Source organism: Lepisma saccharinum, chromosome 16 (assembly GCF_977018435.1).
Source record: "Lepisma saccharinum chromosome 16, izLepSacc3.1, whole genome shotgun sequence".
NCBI classification, from domain to species: Eukaryota; Metazoa; Arthropoda; class Insecta; order Zygentoma; family Lepismatidae; genus Lepisma; species Lepisma saccharinum.
In genome coordinates, this window is record NC_139244.1 from 64,397,901 (window position 1) to 64,410,617 (window position 12,717).

Genomic DNA, 12,717 nt, shown 5'->3' on the forward strand with positions numbered 1-12,717 from the left:
TTATTTTTAGTACAGTCACTTTATTACGATATTTTGACAAATCCAGCGACTGGGTAAATGAGGCTATAAACCTTGAATCTTTCCCCTCGGCATGTCGTTGTACTACATGTTTTGTTGTACTGAAACATTGCTTGCCTCCTTCGTAAGACTACGCTTCACTACTGCTCTGTACTACAGCGCTTTTCTTCTATACCTGTCACAAGCTGCAAGGGTGAGATAGCTTTCTCCAAGCTTACCCAAGTTAAAAGTAAATTAAGAGAAACAAGCAGGATAGATTGGAAGGCCTGCTTTTGCTATTTGTGGAACAGGAAAAGGCTTCGTCTATTTATGTAAATGAAGTTATTGATGAGTTTAAAAACATTGTACCCCTTTGACAGACGTCTCTTGCTATAGATGACGAGTATTTTGATTAATTTGTTTGTAACATTTATGATTTTTTTTTGTGTGTATAATTTCTATGCAATTTGATTTTTTTCTACTACATATATTCAGAAATTTTCAACACTGTCATTTAGTGCATTTATATTCCTTTACAAAGATCAGTGCAATTAAAGAGCCAAGTGATTGTATTGCAAAATATGTTATTGAAAAGGTACAAGACTTCATTTTTCTTTTGTGCACACCCAAATATAAAGTTCTAGCTACGCCTATGGTCAGAACCAACAATAATTACATGACTATCATTCATAGGTTTTTCATTCAATATTCTTGATTGAACTTATGTACTTCAGAGTACATGCGAACAATAATTCAGAGTTATTTACTCAGATAGGCCTCACAAAATTTGGCCACATTAAAATAACTTTCGATAAAAATTCTGTTAATAATATATTGTTACAAATATTCCTTTTACAAATATTATGAAAGTTTATCTTTCTGAGGCAACGTAGGAAATTTCGTAGAATTAAGAAAAGAGAATGCCTTTCAAACTGTTCAACAAGTTTCCGCAGAACATTCACATAATAGCTTTAGGTTGGAAAATCACTTTTTATGTGCCAATGTAGACAGACCAGTCTGAGAATCACATTACGATGAACGTTCATGTGACGTTATACTTTCGTATTACCCTGTTTTTACATTCCACAGCCGACGCGAAATACGCATACGAGTATTTATCTCCATAGCCTTATTTACATTCGAACAGTTTCTATGATACTTATTTTGCATAAATCAGTTGCGCAAAGCAATGTAATTTGATGTTCGACATTATTGAAAATGAGAGTACCTTATTATGGTTATATAAATAACACAACAAGAGAATAATAAGTACATGAATTTTGAACAATAATTAATGAAAATAACTTTTAAATTCAAGACAACTGGTGACATTTTTTTATAAATTTATTCACGAATTCATTCCTCAATTTATGCAATTTATATTATCTCGTTCGTATGCTTTAAACAAGATATTTTAAAGTGCATAAGTTTCTATATTCTTTAATAAATCGCAATACTTTTGCTTTGCTCCAGAAAATGGCGAGCCACGGGAAGAAGCTGATCAATTCCACAGAGACCTGCGTGGATGAGATGCTGGAGGGGCTGGCCATTGCCTACCCAGAGCTCTGCCTTCACCCCAGGAACAGGGTGGTTCTCGCTCGAGGGGTGAGTGTTGGCTGATTATTCTCATGATTACAATTAACCCTAAGTTTTAGCGTCGATACTCGGTGGAGGCACTCACTGTAGGTCCATTCCCGATTAGCCTTACTGTGCGTAAAGTGGACTTAAAACACCAGCTCAATCAATCAATCACTGCAATTAACCCTAGCTGATCCGAGAGGGGGAGGAGGCTGTTAGGCCACCCACCTCTATTTTTTCGATTTTTCAACTGTGAATTTTTTATTAAAAAATGAAAATAAATTACATTGTTCCCTAGGGCAGTGGTTTCCAAAGTGTATATTCCAATATTTCACTCAAATGACACTTCCTTGTCAGTCTACATATGGTTTTAGATGTGATTGTTCCAAGTATGTGCTTATTTAGTACTTTTTACACAGAATATTCCTGAATATGAAATATGAGTTTATTTTTTAACTTATGGGAAGCAACCTAACCACAGCAAGAGTTTGATAGGCCTACATTCCGATTTGGGCGCCGCGGAAAAATCTCGAAACACTGAGGGCGCCGTGGAACGAAAATATATGGGAACCCCTGATATAGGGTGTTCCCGTTATTTCTGTATTACTTTTGTCCATTGAAACATAAATGTAATGTAGATAGGAAGCAAAATGCACATGAGCCTATCAGGCGACATCTTTGAGTGCGTGTTATTCGAGACACTAATGCCAGTGAGAGTGTACACTTGGTTGGTAATTTTGGTAAGTATTATAATTAATGAACAACTACATAAACAAAAAATCATTATTGAAAACGTATTATGGTTTTTGTGAGTTTTAGTGAATGGTAAAATATGTGTGTGACACTCATGCAATAATTGGTTATTATTTCTTATTAATGATGATACTATGTATAATTATTATAGTTAATAAATAACTGCACATATATAATCAACAAAGAAAACATTGATTCAATAACAAAAAAGGTTTCTTGAATTTTAATGATAAAAGAAGTGTGGGCCTGTGCCCCCACCCCCTCAGATAAGTACGTTTCTCGTACGGCACGGGTAACCTATGGTTAAAGAGGAAAAAGCATTTTTGACATGGCAAAAATAATTTTAAAAATAACAAAAACAGAAATTTTCTGTAAATTGGGAAACGTATGTAACCACCTTTAAAATATAAGATCAATACCAATTGTACCTACACTATACACAGCAGAAGGGCCAAGCACATTATTGATCAAAGGTCTTGTTGTCTCAATAATTAAACCATGTTTTGAAGTAATAATAATCTAATTTATTACATATATAGACAACAACGTCTCGATACGCGTACATTCACATTAATATTCACTCCAATGTAAAGAATGTGCAATATTTATCTAAGAACACCAATATGTAGATATTTTGAAATAACATTGCAATAACGACTCATCTCTTGTAAAGTCGACCGTGGTGGCTCAGTCGCTAATGCGTCTGACTACCATGCTAAATGTCCCGGGTTCGATCCCCGGACGGTTCACAGTCTGGCGAGAGCTGCGATACAAGGAAGTTGCACAATCGCTCGCTCGTACAACTCCCGACCACGCGTAGCCAGTGCTTTACGTAAGTGTCTTGTGGAAGTTTAATACATAGACGTCAAATTGCGATTAATAGGGTCAACACACTGAAAATAAATTTCAGCAACATCAGAGACAAACCCTCGTCGACGGGATTACACCAATGGATAAACGACACATTGAAACTAACACCGGATCAAGTCGTGAGTATCGAGTTAGATCACTTTATAAAATGTTTGTATCTGAGTTTAGTTTCGAAGCTTCTGTGTGAACGGTTGTTGAATCAATCGAATGGATCTTATGTGTATAATGATTCGGAAGGTGCCTATGAGGTTTTAATGACATGGGCGGATAGTGCAACAGTAATAGTGCGACTTCATGTGATCCCAAGTGAATTAGACGATGACCCGATACGAGTAGTTTTGAAACAATATGGAACCATACACACATTAGTAGATGAGAAGTATAATGAAGATCATATATATCCAGTACGTACGGGCAGGAAAATTGTAAAGATGACCTTGACCCGTTCAATACCTTCTTACGTGTCTATAAGTGGAGGGAGGTATTGGGTCACACATAATGGTCAAGCTAAGTCTTGTTCGGCGTGCGATTCTCAGGAACGCTTCTTCAATCAATGCCCCAATCGACAGCGATCATCAACAAGAGTGGGTGACAATTCGTATGCAGGAAGAGCCCGACCCATCCCGTATAACTTGAACAGCACAGAAGAAGTGATAACCAGTGTGCCTATGATACTCTCAGGTGTAACGACCAAGCAACAAAACGAACCACCTGCATGTGTCAGTGTTGAGACAATACAGGATGTTCCACAAATGTCGACCAGAAAAGAACAAATCGCATCAAATGATGAAAGTACTGACGAATTTATGGAGAGTTCAGTGTCCACCAAAGACGAGGATCCCAGTTTGCCGATCACCAACACTTTTAAGGAAAAAGAACCAAGGGAAACACTTGAAGATTCACCGACAACAGATGAAAGTTCATTGCAGATGACTACCAGGGACCAGTCTCCAGCACGTTCATCGGTGCAGATCACATCATCACCTACAGTGGGGAGGCAGAGACGGAGGAGAATCGATCAATGGGCCTCCGGCAAAGAAACCAAGTGAACAACGTTCCCCTTCGCAAGTGAGGGATAACCTGTCCCAAAGTGTACCCAACAATCTGGAAGCAACCCTTGCTCTTGATGATAAACATGTGAAGAATAGCTCCATAGAAATTCTGTAAGTACTTTTGTTATACAACATGTGACATAAAAGATAATTAGATGTATTCATGTTCCCGTCTCTCACCCCCTTTTGTTGGTATTGAGTGTAAGAGAAGGTTTTGTTTACGGGTTGAGTTAAGAGATATATTTAACAGAAATGTTAGTAACGGGTACTTTCTGGTGTGTATTTCTATTACTTGTCACGAATAACCTAGATTTGAATACCATAAACGATATGGCGCAAGATACAATATTTCATTTAGCCACGATTAATATAAATAAATTTACCTCGACAGTAAAAATTAAAGCTTTCAAATATTATTTAAAAACTTATGATTTGGACATCGTATGTATACAGGAAGTCGATATAGAAAACCTTGAGGTAGGAATAGACTATGTAGTTTATAATAATAGTAACCCTCAATTCACAGGAACGGCAATAATTGTTAAGAAAACTATCCCTGTCGCTAAGGTATTATACCACCCATCAGGGAGTATTTCATGTGTGTTTGTGGGATCGGTGTGGATATGTAATGTATATGCACCCTCGGGTACTGCAGCAAGGAAGGAGAGCGCAGACTTTTTTAATACCCATGTAGCAACAGCATTAGGGGGAAATCGACAACATTTGATATGTGTGGGCGACTTTAATTGTACTTCGCGAAAAGAAGACGAAAACCCCGGATTTCATCCCTGCGACAGTTTGCAAGCTCTAGTGAATGGGTTTAAGTTAAGTGACGTATGGGAGAAAAAACACCCTCACGAGCCAGGCTACACATATATAAGAACCGACTCGGCAAGCAGACTGGACCGATTTTACGTAACCTGCAGTTTAGTTTCACAGACTAGAAGAATAACTGTACAACCAACATGTTTTACTGATCACCTTGGAGTAAACATGGACATTCAGTTAAATATAGCTCACGTTAGGAAAGGTCGAGGATACTGGCGTTTTAATATACAACTATTGCAAGATTCCACATTCCGTATGGAATTTGAATAACAGTGGAAGAAATGGGGAATCCATGAGTTTGCGTCAGAAAGATTTGATTCAGTGGTGTGTTACGACCTTACTTATTTTGTAACTTTGCAATGCCGTGTTAAAAAGAAAAATTGATATAGTGTTACCTCAAGTCATTGTTAATGTCCGTGATACTACATGTTGTGACGCAAATATGAACGCGCCAATCAAGGCGTTGTTGAACTAATGTATTCACCTTTCTGTAACTATCAAATGAAGACAGCTCGCTTAAGACAACGAGCATTTATTATGATGTAAATATAGATTTGCCAATCAAAGATTATCCATGTTTGATGAACTAACCTAATTGTAATTAAATAATGGCGGAACATTTAAATTTGTATATTTCCAAAATGTAAGATTTTATCAACGTTAAAGAAATAATTGTTAACTCAAATGAATATGTAAACTTTCTTTGTAAATTATTAATTGCCAAACTATGTATTTTTCAAATATCTTTCTGTTGTAATTTAGAGTATTGTAATAAGAAATTACCTAAAGACAGGTGTTCGAGGCTGGAACTTTGGGTATAAATACAAAGGAATTTGGTCCGTAAGGAGGTCTGTTCTGGTGTCAGTCTAGGTAGAAGTGAATAGGCGCAAGCCGCTATTCTTTAAAGACCTAGACTGGCCAAATAGGAACGGTCTAATCTAGGAAGAAGTGAATAGGTGTATGCCGCTCTTCTGTAAAACCTAGGTTAGCCGAATGGGATATAAGTTCCAATTTAGGAAGAAGTGAATAGGTGCAAGCCGCTCTTCTGTAAAAACCTAAATTGGCAATCTCGGGTGATAACTCCAAGTCTAGGAAGAAGTGAATAGGTGTATGCCGCTCTTCTGTAAAACCTAGGTTTGGGCCACCCTAGTTTGACCTTTCTAGTAAGTTCGAAATTATCTATTAACAATTGACCTCCAAGTTCCAGTTACGAGTTACCTAACCACTGGCTGTAAATACTCAAGCAGTAAATAAACTTTTCATTAAAACTTCACGACGTTGGTTGGATTTGTTCTGCACCTACCCTGAAGATAGGTTTCAGTGTAGACCCTTAGAGACTCCATGCTCCCGACTATAGGAGTAAAGGGTGAGGAAAGTTGCTAGGAACGTAACAGATCCTTTTTGGCGCCCAACGTGATGGCCACGACAGTTTAGAACTTCAACCACCGACGTTGGATACTGGGCATACGACGTAGAGGCTCGGCAATTGAAGAATCCAGCCAGACGACTATTACGGAAGAGGTCCTCGTTAGAAGCGAAGTTGCAGTAGCGCCGTAGAAGCTGAAGAATCCTGACCGCTGCAGTTGAAGAAGATGACCAACGACGAGTAGAAGATTACTATAAGAAGCAATAACTTAAAGACTTCATTAGTTTGGAAAATATTCTTCAAGAAAAAGGACTTACATTTTAAAAGTGTGAAAACTCAAGTATTAGTATTTAGTCATGTCAAAAAGGTATTTATGGGGGGAACAAAGAAAATTAAACATGGCGACCTTTAAGTGCTGCACTGATGACTCCAAGTCCGAAGAAGGAACTGTCAAATGTCAAGAATGCGAGTGTTTGTTCCACTTGAGTTGTTTGAATATGGATGCCACGAATGAAGATGTTGATAGAACTAGTTTTAAATGCCAAGGTTGTCAAAACAAATCTGAATCTGCGAACCAAATGATAGATTTATTGAAAACGTGGAGACAAGAAGATGAAGAAAAGAGACAGAAAGAGAGACAAGAAGATGAAGAGAAAAGACAGAAAGATGAAGAGAAGAGACAGAAAGAAAGACAAGAAGATGAAGAAAAGAGACAGAAAGAGAGACAAGAAGATGAAGAGAAAAGACAGAAAGATGAAGAGAAGAGACAGAAAGAAAGACAAGAAGATGAAGAGAAGAGACAAAAAGAAAGAGAAGAAGATAGTAAAAAGATGAGAGAATTAATAGAGGAAGTAAGATTAGAGTGTAAGATCAATAAGAATGAGTTACAAAAAACTGTAGAAGAATGCCAAAAGGGAATGAGGGCCGAAATGGAAGATTTAAACAAGTAATGAGTCAAGAAGTGAAAGATCAGATGGAAGCAACCCAGAAAGCCTTATTGGAAGAAATAGATGAAGAAAAAGTCAGAGGAAAACAAAAGAAACGGAATTAACAAGCTTATTTGAAAGTTTAAGGCTTGAAACTACCAAGAGCTTGATGGAAGAAAAACTGCAAAGAAGAAAGGAAATGGAAGACGAAATAAAGGAAGTACAATGGCAATTTCACAAAACTTCTAGTGAAATAGATTCTTTGGCCATGAAATTAGAACGTCTACCTTTGAGTGCTAATTCAGTAGACCAAAGTCAGAGGATTCACTCTGCCAATTTGGCCACTCCTATCGCTAGTGTATCTAAGAGGAGGTATACTGAAAGAAGTAACCTCTCATCCTCGAGTGCTACGTCCGACGAAGGTTCGGAGTTGAATAGAAGCCGACGCTCGAAGAAAGTGAAGAAGTCACAAGAATTCTTCAATCAAGACTAACAACAGAGTTAGGAAATCCAAGTGTCGGAATTTTAGACTGGCAGATATAAAAGCTTTAGAGAAGTTTTCTGGAGAAATAAATTCAGTCTCGGCCGAACGATACATCGAAAGTTTAAAGACCTATCTAGATATAATGGAAGTTTCAGAATTTTACAGGTTGAAAATTTTACCTTCCTTAATGACAGGAAAGGCCAAATCCTGGTTTATAGCAAATGAAAGGAAGTGGAAGAGTTTTGATCAGTTCTGTTATGCATTTCGAAAGCAGTATGCTTCCTTAGAGGCTAAACAACGAGAAATGCAGCTGTTAAGGAATAAGAAATTTCAGAGGTCCCTTGGATTAACGTTAGAAGAATACTGCTGGGAAGTCTATGGAAACTACTGCAATCTGGTGGAAGTAGTAAATCAGGGTGAAGTCTTGCATTTGATAATCAGCCAACTTCCGGTGAAAGTTCGACAACTAGTATTGACTCGAGATCCTAAAACCATGGAACAACTAGCAAATTATCTTAGTCGATATGAAGCTTCCGAACAACTGGAGATAAGTAGGGGAGATAACCCCAAGGTGGAAGACAGAAGGCAGTTTCAACCCAGAGTTAGGCAGACTAATATAGTCTCGTCTAGGTTTAACAACGAAAGTGAAGGAGCGACCAGAACACCTCAGAATCCTAATAGGAACTATAATAGAAACCAGAGGGGTTACCAAGGGCGGAATTTCTATAGCAACGGCAATAGAAGTCAACCATATAGACGACCATGGAACCAATCCCGTTTCCCCAACAACCACTTCAATAGAAATTCTAATACAAAGGAAATCTCCTGCCAAACTGAAGAAGTCCCGTCCCGACTGAGTTAAATCCTGTCGCTCCAGCTTGGGAAGGTTCAATGCTCCCAAATCAAAATTTAAACCAACCCTCGTTGTAAATGAAGCTCTCTCATTTACAACGGAAGGGAAAACTGCATCGGAGAAAAATGAGAGTACCGACAATTTCCTCACCGAAGATTTTTTAGAAGTATTGCATTTAGAATTAGAAATCGAAAATGAGGAATGGGAAAAAATAGAAGAACCTGAACATAGGGGAATATTGTTGTCCAAGAAACCAGAAATTATCGCCCAAATTTTAGGATTAAAAATTAAGTGCACTATAGATACAGGGAGTGAATGCACTATAATGAAATATAAAATTTGGCTTAAGTTACGGGACAGGTTACTCGGACTTAAACTTCAGAAATGTCCCGGAGTGAAACTACGAGATTTTACTGGAAAAGAAAGTTCTAGAATAGTAGGATGTAGAAGAATTCACTTTGAAATTGGGGGATGTGTATTTGAAGATTTGGTCTATGTAAGTCGGAATTTAGATGCTGACTTATTGATGGGCTACCCATTTTTGGAGAAATATCAAGCAAATTTAGATACAAAAAACCAAAGACTGTATTTAATGAAAGAAGGACTGCTGGTGGAAGAAGAATTATTAGGAAGAAATACCTTGACGGGAAAAAATACGTCGGACTTTGAAAACAGTATTAGTCAAGTAATCATTGATGCCTGGATGGCCAATCAAGAAGAAATAAGACAGAAAGCCTATTCTCCTGAGATACTCAACTTTAAAAGGAGACGAAGGAAAGATCAAATGGGAAACCAAATTGTTCCTGGCCTCATATAAACCAAGAACTCAGAAAAATAAAGGCGAGCAAAGCGGATATATTTTGAACATCGGAGATTTAGTGTTAAAAAGAAATCGTAAACTGAGTTCGGCACCAAACAAAGAAATCGCCAAATTTTTCGAATATTTCCTAGGTCCCTATGAAATAATAGAAATAGGGAATAATGTGGCTTTGCTAAGGGATCCCTGGACGAAGGAAGTTTTAGGAAAGGAGAATTTCCACAACCTTAAAAAAATTAATTGTTCAGCCGAACGTAGAAAGGAATTGCTGGAGAAGTGGAGCTCGAGCCGAGGAGGACTGGAACCTAGAAAAACAGAAATTTAATAATAGTGCAGAACCTGAATGAAAAGAAATACCTTATAAACTGATCACAGGGAACCGAGGATGTTTCCATAAGCCGAGTAAGCGTTATTGCTTGGTAAGCCAAGGAAGGGCTACCAGGGGAAAAGGTTGATTCCCTTACTCTTCGAGGATAGAAGAGAAATTGCTGTAACAATTTAAAGGAAGAAATTGTTATTTTAAGAGGCTGAGTCCTCATAGCGTTAGCAAAAATGGCTTAAATTGTAAACGTTTATCCGAGAGGTCAAATAATAAGGAAGAGTGAGAAACTCTAGAATTAAAAGGTTTTACTGAGAAAAAGAGAGATCAATAATTATTACATAAAGGTCTAGGTCTGGCTCGAAATTCTTTAAAAAGCGAGATTATGATAAACGGTCAAGCATTACGTATCAAGATTGTTAGAGAACTAACAAGGCTGAACGACAGAGCTCTGCTATTCAGATACCCAAAGAGTTAAGCTTAGCAGAACAACAAATTGTGGAGGAGTTCGACAAGTCCTACAAACAGTGGTTTCAACAATCCAACGCTTGGACTTCTGACAATGAAAGATTAGAGGGTTATTTAGAGGATCTTACCAAAAGTTTTACCTCAATATTGATCCAAACTAGGCGAAAGGAAAACGAACGACTACAGGATACCTTTAGGAAGATCGAAGCTGAGCAGAGGCTGCATAGGGCTGAACTAAGAGACATACTAAACAAATTTTCCTCTAGTATTGAGGCAGTCTCTAAGGAAGTTGGGAACGACAAAAACGTTAACAAACTAACCTGTGATGAGCTAGTGGACGACCTTCCTGTTGAAGCTTTGATAACCCTAGTGCGCAAGGAGTTAGTAAACGTCCCTGAACTAATTAATGACCATTTTTATGACGATCAACCTGCCCCGCTAGTTACCAGTCCCCTGAAGGAAGACAAGGTTCCTAAAAAGGATGTCCCTGATTGGCAAGGATGGTTCCTGGAGCTAAGCCCGGAAGTGAAAATGAACAAGAAGATTTTCCTCCAACTCTTGGCAAACAAAATTAAAGTTAAGTCGGAATGGTGCCAGGCGAGAAATGAAGAAATTGTTTAGTTGGAACGGGATGCGGTTTATTTTAAAGAAAACCTAATTAAAGAAAAAATGGTGATTACTGAAATAGCTTATAACTGAACATCACCTTTACAGGAAATAATTAATCAAGCAACAAATTCTTGTTTAACTAAATGTGTGTAACCTTGATATGTTGTATTTGTTTGTTAATTCTTTAAAAACTGTTGTGTTGAATTGAATATATATATATATATATATATATATATATATATATATATATATATATATATATATATAATAAAAGAAGAAAGCCGTTTAAAAAGTTGTGATCAAATATTATCGTTTGAGAATTGTATGATATGTTAATTTAATAGTTTAAAATTTGAATATAAAATTGTATTTAAGACATGTACTTAATTGAAATCTAACCATATAATTTCTAGTGTGTTGTTATAAATGTTGATAAAGCATTAATATTTGGGAAACAATATGATTATTAGTTCTACTGAACTAATCATTTAATTTGAAATAATAAAACCAAATGCTATGTAAAAAACTTTATACTCAAATGAACCTAAATGTAAGTTTATTGGGAAAAAAAATGTATAAGAAAGGCAAAGAGTTTAGAGAAAGAAAAATTTGTTTCACTTTCGTTTCTCAAATTTTCCTTTAAACTACAGAGGGGGGAACCTGTTACGACCTTACTTATTTTGTAACTTTGCAATGCCGTGTTAAAAAGAAAAATTGATATAGTGTTACCTCAAGTCATTGTTAATGTCCGTGATACTACATGTTGTGACGCAAATATGAACGCGCCAATCAAGGCGTTGTTGAACTAATGTATTCACCTTTCTGTAACTATCAAATGAAGACAGCTCGCTTAAGACAACGAGCATTTATTATGATGTAAATATAGATTTGCCAATCAAAGATTATCCATGTTTGATGAACTAACCTAATTGTAATTAAATAATGGCGGAACATTTAAATTTGTATATTTCCAAAATGTAAGATTTTATCAACGTTAAAGAAATAATTGTTAACTCAAATGAATATGTAAACTTTCTTTGTAAATTATTAATTGCCAAACTATGTATTTTTCAAATATCTTTCTGTTGTAATTTAGAGTATTGTAATAAGAAATTACCTAAAGACAGGTGTTCGAGGCTGGAACTTTGGGTATAAATACAAAGGAATTTGGTCCGTAAGGTGGTCTGTTCTGGTGTCAGTCTAGGTAGAAGTGAATAGGCGCAAGCCGCTATTCTTTAAAGACCTAGACTGGCCAAATAGGAACGGTCTAATCTAGGAAGACGTGAATAGGTGTATGCCGCTCTTCTGTAAAACCTAGGTTAGCCGAATGGGATATAAGTTCCAATTTAGGAAGAAGTGAATAGGTGCAAGCCGCTCTTCTGTAAAAACCTAAATTGGCAATCTCGGGTGATAACTCCAAGTCTAGGAAGAAGTGAATAGGTGTATGCCGCTCTTCTGTAAAACCTAGGTTTGGGCCACCCTAGTTTGACCTTTCTAGTAAGTTCGAAATTATCTATTAACAATTGACCTCCAAGTTCCAGTTACGAGTTACCTAACCACTGGCTGTAAATACTCAAGCAGTAAATAAACTTTTCATTAAAACTTCACGACGTTGGTTGGATTTGTTCTACACCTACACTGAAGATAGGTTTCAGTGTAGACCCTTAGAGACTCCATGCTCCCGACTATAGGAGTAAAGGGTGAGGAAAGTTGCTAGGAACGTAACAGGTGGGACTCTTTCCTCAAACCGTCCATAAAATATTTTTGTCAACAATACAGTAAACAACGAATGTCTGA

At 37.0% G+C, this 12,717-nt stretch overlaps 1 protein-coding gene across 4 annotated transcripts in view; it reads left to right on the plus strand.

Annotated features, from left to right (window-relative positions):
- Positions 1-12,717, plus strand: part of LOC146000510 (PTS-dependent dihydroxyacetone kinase 1, dihydroxyacetone-binding subunit DhaK-like) — a 138,428-nt gene that overhangs the window by 40,177 nt on the left and 85,534 nt on the right. For 2 of the 4 annotated variants that reach the window (XM_083138245.1, XM_083138246.1), the window contains exon 2: positions 1,471-1,602. The exons of 1 other annotated variant lie outside the window; for it this stretch is intronic. In XM_083138245.1, the coding sequence (XP_082994371.1) occupies positions 1,474-1,602 (129 nt within the window). In that variant the 5' untranslated portion in view covers positions 1,471-1,473. The remainder of the gene's footprint in view (positions 1-1,470; positions 1,603-12,717) is intronic. One more of the 4 variants, XM_083138247.1, reaches the window with a different exon arrangement.